Here is a 23,192-nt window from a genome sequence, read left to right on the forward strand (position 1 = left end):
ACCACAGATGGGGGTAGTAAACATATTCCCCCAAAACCCTACTTCGTGCTGTGCTKGAGTGGGAAGAACCTTACTGTAATTCTAAATCAAAATACCCCTTTGAAAATAGGAGCACTCAGAAAAGGATGCAAATTAAGAGTTAGAACAGTAACAGCCTGCACAAATGAAAGAGGTAGAATAGTTGCCAAGCAGAAGTCTGATGTTAAACACACTATAAAAAAAAACAGGTTTATGGCTGAAATTCCTAYTTCATGAAAAATTCTGAGATTGAGAAAGAAATCAGGCAGTAAGTACATTCCTTAGAAGAAACTGGGAATTATCTTAATGGATTCACATTCTTCACAAAATAGGAAGCCACAGGATAATSAAATGTGTAACTTTGTGAACCTGCACCTTGCATCTTGAAGAGATAGAATTCAACAGTCCAGGGGGGTTGGAAGTTACAGCAGTTGCTGTGTTGGGTCCCTAGGTGCAGGGAATTTCTTGGATCCCCTGGATCTTCTTTTAGGATCCTGGCTTCTCTTCAGTAGCCAGATATATTGRGGATCCCAAAGACAAGGACCATGCTATCAGAAAATCTGATCTGGTTTTCAGTGCAGTGCTGTGAATGCTGAAACATTCACGTTGGGTTTCAGCAGGATTTTCTGATGAAAAAATGTCCTTCTGGAATATACCAGCTGTTTAGCAACCAATCKGAAAWTTTTTTACAAAAAAWTTTTAAAAATTTAAGAAAGGAGAATATAGACAACAAAGAAGAGAAACATCAAAATATGCTAATTAATTCTGCTATCTTTTTATTTCTGAGTTCACTATATGTCTTCATGTCTTCCAGCCAATTTCCCCCAAATCTAAAGCATGAAATTCCCTGTTCCTCTTAGGTATTTGYTTAAGTCTATCACTTAACTCTGGTGTGTTGTATCAGTCTTCATCAAAGCTAATTATCAATTTATAAATAATCCAGCAATACTGGGTTGCCTGTTACAGGTTCAGAGAATTGAAAACCAGTTGAAAAAGGAAGGCCAGGCAAGGCAGGGGGTTACATGTTGACTGTCAGACCACAGGTTTTTATTCTGTCACCAAGAACATTGTGGCCAGCAGCAAAACTACCATGAGTATCAAAAGCTGCAGGTGAAGGTCTTCATGGGAAGAAAAAAGGGATGAGRTCCTTTTTATCAGCATTTAGCAGAACTAGAGTTAGAGCAGAAACCCGTGGAGACACAGAGCTTTCTAACTGACTACCAGGGAATATTCAGAGAACTTGTAAGTTCTTGTTTGAACTTGTTTGCATGAGCTTGTGAGCACAAACATTTGCATCATAAATAACAATCACAGGAGAGACACTGGGAGAGCAGAAATGAGACAAGCTGACATATGTGCTCAATCTAACTTAATTCTTGGCTATGCTAGATTGCTGTCTCTAATGAGATGCCTGTGAACATCCTGAAAATCAGAGAATCATTTCAAGCAGTGAATAAAGCCRAGGGTGAAAAAACACCAAGTGCTTGCAGACAAATTGCAAACTGAAAAAGAGGCTAAATAGGATTAATCAATTATTCCTCACAAGTAACTCTCTTAGTTCTCATGTGGTGAGCAATGTTTTGTTTGCTTTTAGACTGCTCATGTAACAATCTCACCAGGGCTCTGAGCTCCAGCAGTTAAAGCAGTCTCCTGAAATCATACTCATTGCAGTTCTTCATCACACATTTCAAAGTAATTGCAGCATAATATCTCTGTTGTCAGCACAACAGGTAACTGTGCAAGCAAAGTCATTACATACACTCCAGTGATTTAGGTTGTGCATTATTTACAGTGGGTGAAATGCATTTATCTTAGAAAAACTCTTTCCAATCAAGTACAGCATCTGTATTTACAGTGTCAACAGTAGGCAGAATTACAGGATGTAATTCAGTCCTCTGAACCTAATATGGTGACAGGGTGTCTGAAATTTTGGATTGTTAACCTCACAATAACACATATAAACACAGAGCACCCTTTGCATATCCCCAAACAACAGTCCAAAGAAGCATGGTGATATAAAAAAAAAAAAAATAGAGCTGTCCTGGGACCTACTTTAAACTGAGTTCTACATCTAGAGCTGCAAGAGAAACAATGCTGAAAACTGTATAACAAGAATATTGACTAGGAAACCTCCTCAGCTCAACTTTTGAAAACTCTGCTGAAGGCAGTGAGATGTACAGCTCAGTTTTTGACTTTCCTGATTATATTTTCCTAAAATATTATGCAAAAATATATGAAAAAATAGCCCTTAGTAAACATTTGTCCTGGAATTGTTTCAGTCCTGTCTACAGAAAAAGAATACTCTAATTTGGGAAAATTTTATATTGAAGCAATAAAATATTTTGATCAGAGGTATCATGAATGATAGATAACAGACAAACATTGCATTCATGCTTGTCTGTTTATCTCCAAACTGAAACATATRCTATACAAATTTCTGTTCTATAGCACAAGGTTTAGTAATCTCTCYCTTCAAACCAATGGAACTTTCTATAAATAAATTCACTATCAAGCTCTCCAGAAATATGCATTTTGAGATACCAGGCTAAAGGGTCTGAAAAATTCTTCCTGATAACATTTTTCTCATGAAAGWTCATTGCTTTGTATTAATAAATCTGGACAGGGAAAATGTGGATGTAACTCCTGAAATGAGGTAGGCAAGGACACTTTTCAATTTTGGAGGAAATATAAGTATGTACACGTGCTTTGCAGGGAAAAGCCTAAAATAAACCAGGCTGACATCTATTTGTTTGATCTCCCTGCTGTGCCTTTTGAAGTTGACAGCAGTGGGCTGTGCTGAGCAGCTGAGGAGCTGTGGGGACTGCACCAAACCCTTGGGACAGCAGTGCCAAGGTGTGCCTGGAGCAAGAAACTGCTTGGGAAACGAGGGCTGGGAGASATGCAGCATCTGTCAGGATTGTATAAAACACAGCTAATTATAGTGCTCTTCCTTGTTCGGTTCAATGAGTAATCAAAAAAAAAATTCAAGGTATATTGTTGCTTGTTAAAATTTTATCTGATCCTGCATGTTGGGCCTAAGCTCGGTAAAAAAAAAAAAAAAAAATATTGGAATCTTGCTCTCAAAAATAAAAGTGGCAGGAGAAGTTCCTAACCTGGGCCATACAAATAAAATACATGTAGAAGATTTTGTCAAGTTTTTTGAGAAGCTATAACAATCATATTGATCAGGTCCATGTTGATAGGAAAGTTATTGTGTCTTGAGTGCTAAAAGACATTTTTCTTTTCATTACAGGGTTTCCATGGCAACTGCATCCTCCCAGGTTCTAATTCCTGAAATTAATCTCAACGATACTTTTGATACTTTCGCACTTGATTTTACCAGGGAGAAGAAATTGTTGGAATGTCTCGATTACCTTACAGGTATTATTTTTTTCTTGAGGTGCTACTATCACATATTCCTCATAAAAGAGTAGTGATAGGATTTTCTTCAGTCCTCCCTGTGGTCACAACTTTGGCTGATTGCCAGGTGCTCACTGAGCCACTCTCACTTCACCTCCTCAGYAAGGGGAGAAAATAAGATGAAAAGCTCTTGGGTTGAGATAAGGACAAGGAGTTCACTCAAGAATTACTGCTACAGGCAAAACAGGCTCAACTTGGGGAAGATTAATGTAATTTATTGCAAATTAATTGTAAAAGTAGGACACTGAGAAATAAAAATAATCTTAAAAAAGCCTCCCCCACTTCATCCTTCTTGGGCTCAACTTCATTCGCAGCTCTTCTGCCTCCTCCCCTCCAGAGTGATTCCCCCATAGGCCACAATTCCTGTGAGAAACCTTTCTCCTGTGTGGTCCTCTCTRCAGGCTGCAGCTTCCTCCAGGGCATATCAACCTGTTCCAATGTGGRTCCTCCATGGCTGCAGGTGGATTTCTGTTCCACTGTCATCTTCCAAGGGCTGCAGGGAAACAGCCTGCATCACCATCTTCAGCACAGCCTGCAGGGGCATTTCTGTTCTAGCACCTGGCACCTCTTCCCCTCCTTCTTCACCAACCTTGGAWTCTGCAGAGCTGTTTCTGTCACACATTCTCACTCCTGTCTCCCCCAGCTGCTGCACAGCCTTTCTTACCCTTTTTTTGAAAATGCTCTCACAGAGGTACTGTCAGCACCAGAGACAGGCTCAGCTTTGGGCAGTGGCTGGTGTATCTCAGAACTTTCTGTGTCTGACACTGACTCAGCTCCTGATCTYTTCTGACAGAGATAACCCTTGCAGCCCAGCCACTACCAAAACCTTGCTACATRAACTGAATACACTCCTCTTAATCGTAAATATATCACCCCCAGTGGCCACAGAATGCCCCAGGAAGCATTAGGTGCTTCACACAAATGGGATGCATTTCCTATCTCCTCTCCTTGCATTCTTCACCACCAGAGTGTGAAGAAGTGGGATTGAGAAATGGTTAAAAGCCACTGCAGCAAAGTGAAAGAACATCTGGAGCAGCCAGAGGAGGGAGAGCAGAGACTAAACCCTATTTCCCAGGAGATGGATGYTCCAGGTGTTGTCCCCTCCCTTGAGGCTGCCTCCTCGCTGCAGCAGATTGCAGCCTGGCAGAGTTCCCATCAGCAAGAAGCTGTTTAAGAGATCAGCATCAGAGGCTCAGTAGTGAAAGACATTTTCCCATGTGGGTGGCAGTGTCTCTCCCATCACAGAACTGGAGATCTGGCTGTGTGTGGAGCTGAGAGCAGCAGCGTGCCCTGAGCCAGGCTTTGGGGTGTGCTCTCCACAGCAGAGCCCCACCTCGCCTTAGCTGGGAACTTTGGCCTGAAGAAGCCCACGGGATTAGACCCTGACTGAAAGCCTGAGTAATGTGCAATCTCAGATTGTACAATGACTCACAAAGAGAAACAAATTACTGTAATTTAGGGTGTTTTGATTTCAATGCCAGAATTAGAACAATTCATTCCAGTTCAATTGAAAGCAGAAGAGATGTGGTAGGGTTTTATTTTCCAGGGTCTTTAAGCATCTGCTGTTAGCAGAAAGAGTTTGCAATGAGAAGCACAAAGCACTGTTAGAAAAGCATTGGAAAACACTTCCTGGGTCCATTCACTTGTCCCWGTTTGCCAACTTGTGTTGATTCAGGAGGATGTGAGTCTGCAGAGTCTCCTCATTGCCAACCACTGTCTTTTCCATGCAGAGGACTGGCTTTCAGCTTTAGTTCAGAAGAAAGGCTGAGAAAGTTAGGGTTGTTCAGCCTGCAGAAGAGAGGGCTCCGAGGAGACCTCTTTGTGGCCTTTCAACAAACTTTTTGGTGGGGTCTGTTGAGATAGAGCAAGGGGTAATGGTTCCAAACCAAAGCAGGGTAAGTTCAGACTCTGTATAGGAAAAAATCTTTTTCAGTGTGGTGAGAACACTGAAACATGTTGCCCAGAGAGKCTGTATATGTCCCATCCCTGGAAATATTCAAGGTCAAGTTGGATGGGATTCTAAGCAACCTGACCTAGTTGCAGATGTCCCTGTTCACYATCTGGAAGTTGGTCCAGATGACCTTTAAAGGTCCCTCCCAATCCAAACTACTCTYTGATTCCTTAATTCTATGAGTAAGTGAACAGATTCATACTGGGAAGCACAAGACTGGCTGAATGMACAGGGAGCTGCACCCTTTCCTGATAGAGCTGTGGGATTCTTGCCATACCTAAAAGAGAAATTTCACCGGCAAGAAATTTATCACCGTATGACTGATGAATACAATCAGTGTCTAACACATATTCAAGTAAATAAAACACAATAATAATGTGATAAGAGTAATTTCAACTATTTATACAGTACCAGTGAAATGTGATGGTGTTTGCCTCTCTCAAAATCTGTAGGAGTTTTGCCATCATGTTTTGCCATTCACCCTGAAATTGAAAAAAGTAAATTAAAGGAAGGATTCATATGTCCTAACCTAGCAATCTACCTCTAGAATAATCCCTCTCATCTTCCTTTATAGTCAAAGAAATGACCATCTCATTTTAAGGCACATGTATCAAGGCTGTTGACCCCATTCTGGAGTTGCTTATTTCTCCCAGTTGTCTCCAAWCAGAGGATAAACATTCAAGTGCAGATAACTGTGATTTAGATTTTAAAGTTATAAGAAGTGAGTTCTGTCCAGCAGTCTGTTCCTTCAGCCCTCAGGTCTTCTCCCCCTTGCACATCGTATGTCAATATCATCAGCCTAATTGCTGTACACTGCAGAAAACAAAAGTTGCATCTGTACCAAATGAAAGGTTTTCTTGCTACAAAGGTATTTTCTGTGATTTATCATGATGCCTGTCATTTACACAGCTCCTTCACTGCCTTTTTCCTAACTCATCCACAGTCTTAAAAAATTGCTCATGGTGCAGTCTAAAGGAACTTGCAAATGCATCAAACATTTTAGCTGTTTTTTTCCTAACAGACCATTTTTATCCTTGCCCTTGATGCCCAGTGAAAAACAGTTCTAGCTGGCTTTTCTTCACTCTAATAAATAGCATATGGTGCAGTTGCAAAATGCAAAGCATATGTCCAAATTTTCTGAGCATAAAATGCAACCTGTGCAGACAGTTAAAATACATTTATGTAAATATATGTATACATGAGATATACATATATATACATATAATTCCAAGAGTAAAATGCATTTGATTATTCTCTACTGTTGTCCAGAAACTTAAGAGGAAGGTTTACATTACTCCTTTCAGACTGGTGCATGGAAATTTCCTAGATCATAGACTGAACACTTTGTGACTGAGAGAATTAGGCTTTACTTTTATCACATTTCACAGTTAAGTAAAACAATTTTGTACATCCTAGTCATAGGTCTATACTGTGAATTAAGTGAAGAAGCCTACCTTAYAGCAATCAACTGTACTGCTTCTGAACAAAATGTCAAAACCTAAATTCCAGCTTCATTATCTCTGCTGTCAGTTGCTTTTGAAACAATTGACCTTGGCTGTCTCCYGGAGAATTGATTTTCCTTTGGTTCTTCCCAGTATAATATTTGTCAGATCTCACCCTCCACCTCCCCAACCCTATCTTTCTTTCTTCCTAGGCTATGTCTTTACTGACATAATTCATTTAACTAGTTTGTGCTTATCATTTACGTAGATATCTGTCCAAAGCTRCTGCTATCTGAATAAAATCTCTGATATCTTTCTGAAAGTTGCCAGCCAGACATTGAGATATCAAGCTCAGTATATTAAAACAATACTTTTAATCTTCATCTGACTGTTCTRTTCTCTGTATATGTAGCCTTGATGKCATCTGAAAGCATTCTTATCTTAACAGTTGCTCAAGTTCTTCATCTGGAAATCATCTTTTTCTAAACATGTATCTAGCTAGATCCAGGCAATATATATGAGTTGCAAACTCTCTGCACAATATTACTGTCATAAGGACTTTTTTTGTTCACTGTGAATCAAAAATACTTGTTTTGTGTCTTAATGCTTTGAAACCAATTGCAGGAACATCTATCCTGTGACCTTGCAATTTGCCCTGCTTCAGAAATCCCATCTGAAACAATGATAAGGTTTCTTCATCTGTCACTTCAGCTATGACTGCACAAAGAAATATGTATTGCCTAGCATATGCCAGCAATTTTTTCACACAGAGACAACCTTGTTCTGGAAACTCTTCACAACCTGTCTTACTGCTTAACTGTTTCAGCATTGAAAGATCAAAAACCAACCTACGGTCAACACTCAGTCTCATGGCTTGAATGTAATCTCTTTCTGTTGGTTTTGAGCAGTTCTGGTTTACCCAAAGACTGTGTCTTGATGGTTATGACTGAGCCCTTGGTACCAACTCATACATGGAAAATCYGTAACACATAAAATTTGTATCCACAGTCTGATGTAACTGTGCCTTTCAAATTCCTGCATGCTGGTTCATTCCAGTGATACACCATGATCATGTGGCATCAGGATACATGATGGAGTCAGTAATGAATATCTGAGAGGTTCAGAGCAGCTTCTGCCAACTCCTCAGGTTCATACCAGCAGTATGGGTATTTCTAGCACCATTAAGCCAAGCAGATTGCTTAGCTCTTCTTTTTGTTACTCAGTATCAGAATGCATAAGGAACCTTTACAAAGTCAATCACTGCACRATAGCAGGGAGATGGAGCAAACAAAATGAAGTTGAGGTGGTTTTAGTTAATCTCTGTGACCTTGTGCTGGGAGGATTTGGATAGAACCCAAACAGGCATGCAGGAGGCACTGCATTCATGCTGGGATTCACCAGGGAGAGGTGGCATTGTCCCTMACCTGTCTCTCAGATGTGTGGACCTTGTGAACCCTTTATTCTGCTCCAGACCAAAAGCCATGCAGATGACATGGACAGGGAGGCGAGTTAAGCTGACYTGGTTGAAAGGGAGTAATTATGCTCATGAGATCCGTTCCTTCTGAGACTAAATTTAAGAAACTGCATTTCTAATACTAGTTCTTTCAGGCATTTCATGTGTGGTTACAGACTTTTTAAGTGTGTTTACTCAGTTTTGAGCCAAAATGAAGKAAAACAGCAATGATTTTTCTGTCTTGTGAGAGAATGTTGATTCACAAWAACTGGTGTGTGAAAGTCTGAGTGKCTGAAGCAGTTACCACTCGCACATATTTGCTCTGATCCTCCACRGAGAAGTGTATTTTGTCTCCCACTGCTGTGCTGGAAGCATGCTGGAGCAGTGGTGAAGAACACCTGGGTCAGGAAAGGGAAGTTGCTGGTGCAGCCTTGAGATCYCCGCAGGTTTTGAGGAGGTTTCCCTGTGGCCCAGAGCTCTGTAACAGTACTGGTGAATTCCATGATCGAAACACACACTATCAAATGCAATAATGAGGCTAACTGGTTGAGGTCAAGCTCTTTAATTGCATTACAAATTTACACTCTCTAAAGGAGTAAGTGCTGTGGAATGATGAATTTGGCAGTCGGACTGCTACATTATTTTATTGTAAAAAAAAGCATCTGAATGTAGACTTCCCTGCCTTTCTGCAGGAGAAGCAGGTGTATTTGTTTTATTCTGAATGGTTTATGACATGAATGTTGCCAAAGAGCAGAATTCATGAAGTATAATCTCAGGTGAGTGTGGGTTAATCACAAGAGCCAGGGAATATATGTCCTGCTAAGGTCAAACCTCTTTGAGTCGTTTTCATTACATGAAGGCCTGTAAATTTTCAGCTATAAGGTCAGGTGTGCATATGAAAAGCAAACTTAGGCTGCCATTTTCAAAGYTGAAGGTGCTTAGATGTTATTGAAATGCAGTTTACAGTTCATGAAGCCTTCAGTAATTTTTGCTTTCCATAAATTAATATTTATTTTCTGTGTTGAAATAATAACAAATAAAATGTTTTGTTGTTAGGTGTAGAAGATGGMAGAAGACTTTAGTTGATCACCAGCAGACAAAAAAAATGGATCTACTTGTATATTTGTCATTAAGACTTATTCCAATTTTTGTTTGGTCTTTGAAGGACAGGCAAAATATTAAAATGAAGTCCCTAACTAGGGAGAAAAAAAAATTCAAAGCCTCCAGTGATTGTTCTACAGGATAAATTTTTGGAACATAGCTGATACAACCATTAATCTTTTCAGAAAACTGTAGACATTTTTTTCTCCACATTTTGATTATATTCTTCTCCTGGGTAACTGATCTTATTTGAGTTTATTTRTCTTTCTTTTAATTAATACCCATCTGTCCCAAGGGTTTCTCTGACAAGTTACAAAAAAGATATTGATAAGGTTCTATGTTTCAATACTCAGAGCATCACAAATCATGGACATATCATGAATCCTATTTGAATGTTTCCTTATGCCCCTTGGTTAAAAGAGCCTGCTTGGGAACGTGTCTGAACTTTAATCCTTGGGAGCATATGGCAGTAAATCAGAGACATGAACTATAAAAATTTTTAATGCAAAATAAAATAGATGTTTCATAAAAAGAAGATGTTGCAAAAGTAAAGGTGGAATTCCTTCAGAGAGCCATTTTAAAGGCTATTATTTGTGGCTAACAGAGGTTAAAGAGCTGAGAGGAAAAAAGCCCCCAAAACTAAACCACAAACATTCASAGTTACCTTCCTTTTCCTTTAATACAGACATATTTTGGTTGTTTCAGCATGAATGCTCTCCTTCTTCACTCTGTGACAGCTGAGAGAAGCACTATTAAGCACAAGGATTTGTTATTTTTCTTTTCATGATGTRGCTTGTAGGGAAGAGGATTTGGAATGAAGCTCCCACTGAGACAAGCATGCAAGAAAATCCACCAGTCTTTGAAAGAGAGACTCATTTCCTTGTTGTTTAGGTGTTTTGCTTTTTAAAGATTGCAAAAAAGAAAATTTAGACCTAAGTAACTTAGTTCAGGGTTCACTTATTTAAATAGGCTTTTAAAACAAACCCAKGTATCAATATGGGAAAAGACTGTATATATTGCTACAACAACAGAGATCTTGCCTGTTGATTAGAAAATAAAAGAGACAGAGGGCTCCTGGATGGCTATTTGGTTGTAAAATTCATACAGTCTTTATGTTATGATAAGAAATCTTTATCTAAGCCTGAAAAAGTGAATTTTATAACCAGCAGAAATTATATGCATCTATGTTATAAARGATAGTTAGTAGGTCAATAAAAATGGAGAAGAGAAAACTGAGCATGAAAGTATGATTGTTGGGAGCTTCCCCAAAATCATATTTTTAAATTCCTGTTGCTAATGAGTGGCAGATCATAGCATGGCCTTGAGCAGAGCAGGGAAGGATGCACCACCACCATACCCCTTATGGCAATCTCTGGTAAGATAGGCTGGGCAAACAMTGCTTTCAAGTCAACAGTGGAGAGCGCTGACCCTCCCTCTTGATATGCATCAAAGGAATTTTTATAAGTTTGGTGAAATGGTCAGAACAATCCTCGAAAAAGTAACTTGTCATGGTATCCATCTAATTTGACCACCAATACATCTGAAACTAAAGCTACTTTAACACAAAATATTTTCAAAATCAGAGGTTCCTAGGTGGCTGTGTTGATATTAAGAATTCCTTCCTAACAGGAATTTTTTATATTATATTATAATATTTCAATAATATTGCAATATTACTAATTGATAATTAAAGTTAGTAATTGATTTAATGAAAAACTAATGAAAAGTCTGCTGGATGATATCGCTACAAACTCATATATCAGTTATATCCGCTAATCTCAGGGGAGACGGAAATCCTTTACTGATTGTGTCTCCTGTGTTGTATCTCACAGCTCCCAACCCACCCACCATTCGAGAAGAGCTCTGTACAGCTTCTTATGATACCATTACTGTGCACTGGACATCAGATGATGAGTTCAGTGTGGTCTCTTACGAGCTRCAGTACACCATCTTCACTGGACAAGCCAACGTTGTTAGTGAGTATAAATCTCTTCTCTTGTTCTGTTTCCTTATGGCTCTATGTAAACCAAGAGTCTTTAAAGATAAATTTACTTCTATGTCAAGAACAAAAGGAAAAATACTTTCTAGAAAGATTTAAAGCCAAGATTTTCCACCCAAACCAGTAATTATTTTTAAAGGTTTTATAATTCAGAATCAAGTCAGTTGAAATTTCTTGTATCTTTTCTAGGAGTGTTTAGCTTTCAGGCTAAACCCAGCAAAAGTATTGTCCATATTAACTTGTCTCTTGTGTCCCACATCCCTTTTTGCAGACATAACAAGTTCAAAGCCCTCAGCTCCATTGTCTGCACTAGTCAGGCAGTTTGCACATGGGAGCCTGTGTTGAGCTGGTCGTTAGTCAGAACTGCAGCCCCATTGTCATTTATATAAACTTGAGATCTGGACCTTTGTCAGAAATACAGATTTAAATTCTTCCATCTGATTTTTATTGTCTTCAAGGCTATGAAGCATAGGTCTCAGTGAACTATAGGYTATATCAGAAAACATAAGTGAACAGCAATTTATATAATAACTTTGTTTTACTTAAAATGAGATTAAGAAACATGGTTGTGTATTTTATATTACAGCACTATTTTTATGAGTACTCTCTGTGTTTTGAATYTGTCACTTTCTTTAATGACCAAATTTACTTATTGGAGATGGATTGCTTTATTGTTAAATAGCTACTCCTCACAAAAAATAAAGCATTGTCTAATCTTTGGTCAGGAAGTCAATGCTTCTGGGTTCAGCGTTCTGCAATCATTGGGATMACAGACTATGAATTTGGAGAAGTCATTCAGCTTCTACCTGTTCCCCATATATTTAATGGGARTACCACTAGCTGACATATACTTCTTTCATAAAACAAGGATTCTGAAGTGAACCAAATCAGTCAAAATGTGGAGTTTGTTCAAATCAGCATATATTTAGATTGGGAACTCATTGCCACAGATGGYTGGTGTATTTTTGAGTTCAAGAGGTGGCTGGACAGACCGTGCAAGAAAAATACATTGAGAACAATGAAGTGCAGGGACTTCCTCCTGGCTCAGGAAGTCCCAGAGCTAAAAGCTGTTGAAGCCTGRGAGAGCATGGTGAGAAATGATCAGTGTGTGCTTTCCCTGTTCCTTGAAACCTTCGTACATCCTCAAATYTGTCCAGCATCAAATACTCTGGCCATGCACTGAGCTACATAAGTATTTGTGAGACAAGGCAGAAGTGTTTTTCTTCTTGCAAAGTTTGTTTGTAAGAAGAAAATTCATTGAGATACTTTGATGAAAGTCAGTGCTGTGGGCATGTTTACATACTTTATGCCAGTGGAAAAATGGTGTGCTTTATGCCTTTTGAATATTGAGCCAGACTCTCCCACTGACTCTTCTGTTACTTTGTGAACCTCATCTTCTCCATCACTAAGCAGGAGTTTGTTTTCCAAGCCATCTGAAAGGATATCTGAGGATTCCTGTGCTGGCATCTTAGTACTTTTTTAAGTAGAGTACTGTGAATGTATTGTAGTGCTCAAGACTGACTGAAAAAAGAAGATGGATTATTGAAAATTTGCTGAGTGTCTTGTCAAAACCTCCATTTASTAGTTCCCCAACAGCCTGATTTTGAAGAACACACTGCAAAATTAAAGACTGCTGGAAAGACAAATAAACTTCAATATATGTTCCTACATCTAAACAAGGTGGATAATAACAAAGTAATAGTAAATTTGAACAAATTGAAGGAAGGTAGATAAGGAAGGAAAAGCTTCTCTGATTAATTGCTACTAAGCAGAGAKGACTTAATGATAAGACAGTGTGTCRCTTGTTTTCTAGTTCATTTTTATCAATKACTTTATGCTATGCAAGTCCATTTTTGGCACTATGTGTGAGCATGGCAGCAAAAAAAGGTGCTGCATTGCCACGCCCTTGAGATGTGGGATTTTACTCCTTGCTTACTAGAGAATAAATAACAAGGTATTTCTATTTTAGGCGGTACTGTGGGTTTCCCATGTGGGGCTGAAAGCTTTGATCTGCACAACATATATCAATAAGTCTGCTTTCAGGGATGCAATATAATTTTCAAGCATTGTGTGAAGTGCTCAGTATGCAATCTTTCATTTTATCACTTTGCAAAGATAGTGTAATTAAAAGTTTGAAGAGAAAACAAATTTAACACTGTAAGAAACTTTATTTACAAAATGCTCTAAAGWCCTTCAATGAAAATCGAAAGAAATTAAAGAATAGCCCTTTTTTGGTTTTTTTGCTTGTTTTTGCTTGTGTTGCTTTGTTACTTGTTTACTTGTTTGTTTTGTTTTGGGTTTTTATTTTTTTTTTGGTTGGTTGGTTGGTTTTTGTTTTGTTTTGTTTTGTTTTTTTTTAATAGTTAGTTCTTATGCATATATCCTGGCTTGATTGAAAGCTATAATGTTAACCCAAATTAAATACATGCACATATAAGTACATGTGAAAGGTCTTTCTAAATGTTGTAAAGTTGTTTTTTTTTTWATCTCATTATTTAACATAGACTTGAAACCTCCAATGGTGATCTTACTGCCAACATGCTGCAAATCTTCCTGGGTTTCCAAAATGTGAGATTTTCCCATTCATTCCAAATCACACTGGTATTAGAGATTTGCCCACTACCATAATAGAATCATAGGATCACAGKTTGGAAAATACCTCTAAGAGCAGAGTCCATCCATTAACTTAACATTGCCAAGTCCACCACTAAAACATGGCCCTAAACGTCACATCCACATGTCTTTTGAATACCTCCAGGAATGGTGACACCACCACTTCCCTGGACAGTCTGTTCCAATGCTTTCMCAGCCTTTCCATCAAGACTTTTTTCCTAATATCCAATCKGAACCTTCCCTGGCACAACTYGAGACCATTTCTTCTTGTCCTGTCGATCCCATCCTCATTTTTCTCAGAACACTGCTTGCATGTTTATTCACTTTRTTTACATTATATGCTTGATCCTGTTGAAAATTCTAACATCCCACCTCTTACAAATGGCTTTCCAAGGCTGTTCTTAGAATATCACAGTGTACCTTAGTAGTGAAGCTGAACACAGAAATACTGTCACTCTAAGTGGCATTAGCAGGTGCTGCACTGCAGTCTTCATATGGTTTGTTGTTTKTTTTTTTTTAATCCTGTTTTAGCAAAATAGGCTTCAGGTTAGCACAAATTTCTTCCTATTTATGGCATTYGCATGCTGCTGCATGTAAAAATATTTTAATTTCTCCGTCATATTCCAAAAGTTTTTGTTGGTATTGTGCGATGCCTGTAGCAGATAAACASGCTTATAGATTGACTTCAGTTCTGTGTTTTTGTAGCTATGAATTAGTCACCAGGGAGCAGCTCGAGAACTGCATTAAACCAACAAGCTTTATCCCCCGAGACAACGGGAATCACTTTGCATACGTACCCACCTACCGTGCTAATGGAGGCTGTTATTTTGGAATCTGTTTCTTAAACCACAGAGCCAGCCTGACTGCACTTTCCACTCACAGTACATTTCCCCCACCAGAGGCATATATCATCCAGAGATTGCTAAGAATTCAGTAACRAAAACAAGCAATACTATGTTTTTCTAGTATATTTTCTATCCAACATAATCAACTATATTCTTTTTTATTAACTGAAAAATTGGAAAGTTAACATTTGATGGCCAACGTCCAAATAGAGTATTTCATTTGAATCCTATTTTATACAGGAAAGATTATTTCCAAATGTGGCCAAACTTCTTGGCTATTGAATGCTTGGCAGACCTGTTCTGTGCATAAGAGCAATACGGGACTTCASATTAAGTAGGCTTTTACTAAAGCAGTTGTTCTCAGAGTTACACCACTTGCACATTTGCATTTCTGAGAGGCAGCTAATCACCTCCAATCTGAATATGGTAAAAGCTTTTAAAATTACTTTGTCACTAGCTAACTAACATGCATTATAATTTCATTATCCCATTTCAATAGATTTTCAAGTATTCATTGAGTGTGCCTTTTTTAACATCATGGGTTTGTTACAGTGCGTTTCAGGAGGTTCAAATTTTCTAGCTGTGATACAAGATTCTTCAGGAAAAACGCACCTCTCCCTTCTTGACAAAAAGCAAGATAATAACAATAATTCTCTCTTATCTGGTAAAAGGAATCATGGTTATACAGTCCAATTTCTAAAAAGGAAAGGATACAGTGTACTACTGTCAGAACATTTTCACTGTTACAGGACTTCTCTTCCTATGAGAGAGGCTAAAATTTTGTCAAAGGATGTAAGACAATTAGGAGCCCAAGCTTCCACAAAAAACAGTGAATTTATCATTCACCAATTCATTTTTTAATATTCTAGCCTTTGTCTCTTTATGGAAATTTTATTTTATTAAAAACAGATTCATTACAGTCTTCAGATTTCTACTGAAGATTTTAGTGAGAATTTTGATGGCACAAGAGCAAATTTGGGATGAAACCAGGAAAATTTCTGCCTCTTTAAAAGTATAAAAGGAGTGTATTTCTTAAAAAAAAAATTCAATGTGTTTTGCAGAAATCCAGCCTTTTTTTTTTTTTGGAGATTGGAATGAAGAGTGGGGGTGGAGAGCTATCTGTTAATTTCACCTACCTTATTTCCTCAACCAATTTGAATTGGTAATAATTTATTTAAATAAAGCATTTTACAATAATTGAGATGCTTAAGAGATTAAATAACCTTCCTATGACTTTTGTGCTCCTTTTACAGTTTTCAAGAAAATATATTTTAATAAAATCTACTAGTGTAAATTTTAGGAGGATTTACACCTTGGGATTTTTCCCATCTGTTTTTTAAAATGCATCAACAGCCAACASCAGGGAAATAGCTTTACAAATTATTGCCTCCAGACTCTGAGAAACTTGTTTTGAAAACTCACACATCCTGTACGGACATCACTGTGCTCACTGCACCATTCCAGGATGTAATTTAAATTCTCTACATTTTTGTAGGCTACAGTTTTAAAATACATTGTTTTACCATCTGCATAACCCTGTAAAAAGCCCTGGATTTTTGAAACAAGAAACCTGAACATAGCCTGGATTAGGAGAGGGTACAATAGGAGACCCTTGGCTCCCGCTGCTGCCCCAGTGAGGAGATGTGAGTTTTTCCACTTCACCTGCTGCCACGCCAGGGAACAGAGAGGGCAAACACTACCCCGGATGCCAGCGTGACCAGGCTACTTGCTCATTTCCTTGAACTTCCTTAATCATATTCTTTTGTATTCAGAGAAGAAAGGCTGTCCTGACAAGGCATAACTGGAGACAAATACCTTTGATGCATTGACAAATTATTCTTTCATACTTAAAGACTTAACTTGGCTGCCACTAGTAACTATTCTCYCTTTTGAAGGCGTTTGGACTTGTASTTTGGCATCATCAGTACTTCATTCCCAGGATTTTTGAATCAAAGTACAATTTAAAGTTTGTTATCAAAGAACGTACAGTAAGAAAGCACAAGAACATGTCTCTGAGCCCCYTGATGCATAGGCAAGAGCTTGTTGAGACAGCAAGGTTTGTTGAGCACAGTCACTGTGCATCCATTTATTGCACATCAGTAGTCTGGGATGCCTGAGACTGGAAGGACAAAGAAAAGAAACCTAAGATGTATTCTGTCACCAGAGAGGATAGAGCTTTCCCCTGAARCACGGGTCAGGTCAAACAGGAGGTTTCTGACTCTCTCTGTTGACTGTGCAGAGAGTTTGGGGTAGGTGAGGTCCTTAGTGATTGTTGGGTGTGTACAAATCCACATACCCGGGAGGAGGGGAYGAACTCAAGAGGGAATTCAGCAATGCAACAGTACCTTTGCTGTCCTTCATGGGGATCGAAGTTTTATACTTTGTTAAGGAGCCATCAGCCTCTGGAGGGTGTCATAAAAAGTCTAATGCAAATCTGAAAAATGTACCATTAGAGAGTTGTAGTGAATAATACAAACCTAGTTTCTAGACAAGTTCGCAGAACTCTRGGCATTTCTGTGCTGGCATAGTGGTCAGTTTATGTATGGTTTATATATCACAGAACTTTGCATCCAAAATGTGGTTGTGGTCAGAGGAGACACTTCTAGGACCACTGTATCCATCCCACTGATTGTTGTATGTCATCCCATTAGAGGCATCTTAGCTAAGGATTCCTTGATCTTACTGAATTCCCTTTAAATCCAGTGCTTCATTTTGTTTTATTTTAACACACTTGAACTTATTTTGCAATAGCACCAATGAGTCCAGTAAGGGATGGTGTCAATGCAACTGTGGTGGTTCAGCTGCAGAAGAATTGTGCCTTTAATATCTGTGGCAAATTGTGAAAAGATGAGATTTCCTCTGAGTACTCAGTGAAATATTTTATTTCAGGAAGCTGCTTCTTTTATTTCCTTTCTTCTTCATRGGAAACCCATTGACAGACTAAGAAAATAAATATAATTCAGTGTGTATGGCTCAGTGAAGAAGACATTGACAGATGTTGCGTTAAGCAACAAATGCTGGACCCARCTAGGGTTACAATGCAAGTTCTTTTTCTTCATGAGAAGGGCASAGAATTATTCTATACATTCATCTATGTGTGTGTACATATATATAACCATCTATAGGCAAGTGACTTGTCTCACATCATTTCAGATACCTGAAGTTAGAGATCTCATCTAGGCTTCCTCTGTGGACAAGAAAAGAGAGGCACTTGTGGCTGGTAGGGAGTTGACACCTGGAGAAGTGAAAAGAGGTAGTTACTGATTTCCCCCTCTCTTCAGAGTCCAGAAAAATAGTTTAGAGATTGTAGCTCTTCATTAGGTGACAAGATAATATGAATACAAACTAAAACTGTGCCACAATTACCTCTTTGCACAGCAGAATAAATCTCTGTTCTGCTGCCTCTCAAGAATACTTTGTAATGCAAAGGAATGCAAGAAAAATTTGAGACACAAACTTCGTAATTTTCAGATTGAAATTTGRAATTTGAATTTGGTTTCTAATGATCTTTTGTTACAAAAAGCACATATCAAATCAGGAAGGAATCTCATAGTATGGCCATGAGTTGGCTATGAGTCTGCAACCCTGTATCAGATCGATTTCTGTCAAGTTTTGTAATCAGTAGCCTGATCAAGATTTGATCAGTAGCCTGTAAAATTTTATTTTACATGAAGGTTTCATACTGTCTGATTTGCAGAGCTGAAATAACTACTGAGTTCTAAAAGATTCTCTTCATGAGGGGTTTGCTGGTAGATCTTTAGTTAAAACCTGAAGTCTGTCAGGTTCCTAATACACTCAAGCCTTTTTCAATTAAGTTTTCCAGCCTTACATGTGTACACACCTGCATACACTTCCATCTTTTTCTAGCTGTATAACCATATAAAAGGTTGTGAAAAGATATACTCTTAATGAGCGTTATTTTTTTTTCTGTAAACATCTACAATAAGAGACTGGGGAATCCATTAGACCAGGAGCTATTCCAAATATACAGTGAGTAGGATAGATGATTGACTGCCATTGCAGTAGGAAAAATTTATGTAGCTTAATAAATTCATTTGAAGAGAGTATTTTCCTGTTTTGATTATTATATTGGCACTCCCTTATTTTACTTAATTCATATTATTCATCTGTGGTAGGCATCAAATATAAACGAAATATAAACCAAAAAGGTTTATAAATGGAAAATTTTCCAGCTCTTTCCCAGCTGGCATCTCATCATAAGGACATAAATCAAAAAGTTGCATCCATTAAATTTACTGGCTTAGATTACTTTCTGGCAAAGTCTGAAGTGCAAGAGCCAAAGAAGCCCATGCTCTACCCTGTTTGGCCTCCCATGATTTGCTTCAGGTTCTGAAGAATGCATACCTGGGGACTGTCAGCAGAGGTGCCTCCCAGCCCTCCTGGCTTTGCTGCTTACGTTCGTTTTCTGAGGTTTAAACTGAGTTCATTAATCCAAACAGTAGATTGATGGGATCTCCATAATCCTCCAGTTCTTAAGCAATAAAGAATGCCTTGTGCTGGGATATGAGAAATCTCAGTGTCTCCACTGAGACATTTCTTAAATGCCCACTTTTTATGGTTCACTTCACATAGCAAGAACTTAAAAGGCACCTTGGCTGTGGCTTGGGTTAACACAGAATGAGTTAGTGGCTTTAAGTAGCGGTTCAGCAAATGTAACAACACTTTAAAAGGTGCAGAAGCAAAGTTCATATTGGTGGTTGGGTGCCTGGGAATGCTCTAAATGTCCCTCTGTTTCAAAGTGTTTAGCATGTTGTGACTGATGTGCTCTGCTGGAAATTGCAGGTTTATGCAACTCAGCCGACAGCTGGATGATTGTTCCTAATATCAAACAAAACCACTACACGGTGCACGGCTTACAGAGTGGCACCAAGTACATCTTCATCGTTAAGGCCATCAATCAGGCTGGCAGCAGGAGCAGCGAGCCTGGCAAGCTCAAGACAAACAGTGAGTAACACGAGACCCAGGATGCACCAAGTCTTCTCCTTTCTGGCCTTCCTTTTTAGGTCTGGTCTTTGGTGGATAGAGGACAGAGGAGTTTAACTTTTTTTAATGTGCTTTCCAAAATGAGAGTCASTTATTTAGCGTAATTCAAGATTGTCTGAATCCTCAGCCGTGTAGAAAATATGCTGGGGTTTTTTTTGAAAGATGCATCTGTAGTTTGGTCACTGGAAATGTCACATAGGAACCAAGCTATCACATGTGAAATGGCTGCAAATACTCTTTTGTGGTTTTGTACTCTTTTTCCTCTACAAAGCAAACTTTTTTATGTTTGCAGTAAAACATTTTCTTTTTGTGTAGTGTTCGTAAGATAATTGCTAGTCCAATTTTATCCTCCGAAATTATCTCCTTTTTTAGGACATTGGAAAACTTCTTAGTTTCAGCCCCCTCATTTTTTTTATGGAGTTCAGCAAGGTGATAGTCAGAGATCCCACTTCAAAAAACAATGGTTACTCAAATTATTAGCAGATGTAGAATAGCAATTTTAAGACTAGTTTTTAGCTGGTTTTCCCTCTTGCCTCAGCTAATCTCTCAGTCATGTGGTCATCATGGGCAGCTCTGAGGGCTGGAAAGGAAACACTGGGATTTGTGCATCCTCTAAAAGCTGCTCATTGTAGGGGAGGGTGCTTGAGCAGGGGTGATAGTGAATGTAACAAGAAGGAGTCTGAAGAGAATGGAGTGGACACCTTTCTGATTTCCTCCTGTGTGCTGTTAACCTTGTGATGTGATCAGACACRATTTAGTGCAGAGAGACATCCTTCAGATGCTGTTTCAGCACACAAAGGCTGCCAAGCAGTTGGAGAGGCAGGCAKGAGGTTTTGCTACTGCTGCCAGGCACTCAGAAATAGTCCCCAWATACTTTCCAATGGGATTATTTTTACATTTAGTTATAATATATAAATAAATGCACRTAGCAGAAGTAGATAACCCTGAAAAATTTACATCTTATTTTTAGGTCCATGTGCCAGTGTCTCACACAGACTTCATGAGAGATCTCATTTTCTTTTTCTGTGCATGTCATCAAATCTGATTACATGTTTTTCCCTTTGATATACAAGACAGTAAGAAGGGAAAAGTGCTTTTCTGGACCACTTGTGGAGTTGTCTCTTGGTGGAAGTAAATGCCTTCTGACACAATGAGCAAGCCTGTCAGAATTGTGGTGGGCTCTATATATCTACAAGGTTTGGTTTACCAAAAGGCTTCCTGTTATTGTCTACAAACCTTGTGCTAGAGCCCAAGATGCTTGCCAAGAGCAACAGCCTCAGTAATGTTATTGCACCATATTATTTGGACCAAGTTACAGCTCACTTCCTTCTTTTTAATGCACAGTATCCAGCACCACATGGGCATCCTTCCAAAGCAATCCTGAATTGTTGACCGTGCTTGTTACAAATAAAGCTGTCAGTGAACAAAGAGACAAGGATAATGTTTCTTCTTATTTTCAAGCTCATTTTGTGGGATTTGAAATCATACTTTTTGTAAGAATGATGAAGATGTTAYTATGGAGCTCTATCCCTAGAGAATTAATAGAACACAATTTATTCTAAATCTAATATGCTGTGAAAAAAGCAACCCTCAGACCTTTATTAGCATGTATATTGGTTTCAATTACATGCAAGAATTAGAGTATTCTGGTTACCTCTAGGTCARAGATAATGGACACGATGATTATGCAGGGCTCTTTTCAGGGATTATCGGCACGGGGAAGTTAGTGCACAATGWAGCTGACAGTAAACTGACAATGCAATGCAAACTAGCTCTTGCAGGGAGCAGAATAGGTTGGTCTATCTCAAGAACACTTGAGAGGAGGAAATTAATATGGTTATGTAATTTTGTGGGCTTCTTAGAGGCTGGCTAATCCACTCTCCTTTTCAGAACCAAAGCCAAACCATTCTTCTGTCACCATTGTCTMTGCATCTCTAGGTCAGCCATTTAAACTGGACCCCAAATCTGCTCATAGAAAATTGAAAGTGTCTCACGATAACTTGACAGTGGAGCGGGATGAAACGTCATCCAAAAAGAGCCACACACCAGAGCGATTCACGAGCCAAGGGAGCTACGGAGTCGCTGGCAACGTGTTCATCGACAGCGGGCGGCATTACTGGGAAGTGGTTATAAGCGGGAGYACGTGGTATGTATATAAAAATAGGTGTGAAAAGGATCTCTAGTTCACACCACGCAGGTGCTGGCACCATTTCTCTGATGGAGAGCAGTAGCAAAGACATCAGGAACAGTGCAAGAGCAGGCCAAGCATGTATTTTCAAGTAGTTTGTCAGATGAGTTTCCCAATCTCCAGCACTTTTGGACTCTGGAAATAAATCAGTCAGATTATGCATCTTTATATTTAGCAGCCYTCACAGGATTTTTACTCCACAGCTGGGGTTGCTTGTTTTTTTGAACCCACATAGAGTACATTTTAAGATTTTTTTTAATTGGAGGGAACAAAAAGTTCAATCTTGCTTATACAGGAGAGAACTTGTTTAATGTGATCATTTCTGTACTAAACGTGAAAGATATTCTGTCCTTCACTATGAAAAAATAAATAAAAATGAGGGCAACTTGATGATCCAGTTTAACAGGGGCAGAGGTCAGATTTGTTTCTGGGGAGGGGACACAAAGCAGCAGAGGTGTAGGTCTGTGCCCCAGGCCATGAAGCAAGGGCCAGGAAATAGAGGATGGCTTTCTCCATTGTGAATGATCCTCTGTGTCACCTAGGGGTGTGTTTCAGAGAGCCTTTAGTCAGTGGAAGAGATGTTATCATTTGGTATTCAAAGACATCATGTTTGCCTGTGCCAGGGCTACAGAATGGGGAGAAAAAACTTAYGGTGCATTCATCTCTGTTGCTTGAAAACCCAACAAATACTTCAGTTTCTCTAGAATGTGAGGAACTTATATATTTTTGTTATATATGATGAAACAGGTATCTTTGCTCAGTGGCCATTAATTGGATTTTTGCAATCCTTTTGCCCTGCACATCTTGTCATAAATTATGGTCTGCAGAGCAAATGTCTTCACCTACAATTGCTTCACTTGGCCTGAAACCCAGTCTCAAAAAATGCTCATTTGAATCTGAAAACCACACCAACATCTGGCAAAACATATTTGAAAATGGCAAAATGGGGGATGTTTAATGTGTCCTTTGATGTTTACTCTCACATTCCTTCTTCTGGGCCATGTATTAAAGGAGTAAGAAGAGATCAGATGAACTGACAGATAGCAGTGTATTTTAAAATCAATGAATTCCTCTGTATTCCTCTGTTGGAAATGGAAATTTGAGGTCYTGTGATTTAAACTCTGAGTTGCTGAGTACTCAACAATTTTCCTTTTCAAT

At 38.7% G+C, this 23,192-nt stretch overlaps 1 protein-coding gene across 2 annotated transcripts in view; it reads left to right on the forward strand.

Moving 5' to 3' along the window:
* Positions 1 to 23,192, forward strand: part of MID1 (midline 1) — a 230,233-nt gene that overhangs the window by 200,067 nt on the left and 6,974 nt on the right. For both annotated transcript variants that reach the window (XM_057389687.1, XM_057389678.1), the window contains exons 6-9: positions 3,272 to 3,399; positions 11,218 to 11,361; positions 19,646 to 19,807; positions 21,785 to 21,992. In XM_057389687.1, the coding sequence (XP_057245670.1) occupies positions 3,272 to 3,399; positions 11,218 to 11,361; positions 19,646 to 19,807; positions 21,785 to 21,992 (642 nt within the window). The remainder of the gene's footprint in view (positions 1 to 3,271; positions 3,400 to 11,217; positions 11,362 to 19,645; positions 19,808 to 21,784; positions 21,993 to 23,192) is intronic.

The sequence above is a fragment of the Malurus melanocephalus genome, unplaced genomic scaffold, assembly GCF_030028575.1.
Source record: "Malurus melanocephalus ecotype Western Australia unplaced genomic scaffold, MMel_1.1 scaffold_1, whole genome shotgun sequence".
In the NCBI taxonomy this organism is placed as follows: Eukaryota; Metazoa; Chordata; class Aves; order Passeriformes; family Maluridae; genus Malurus; species Malurus melanocephalus.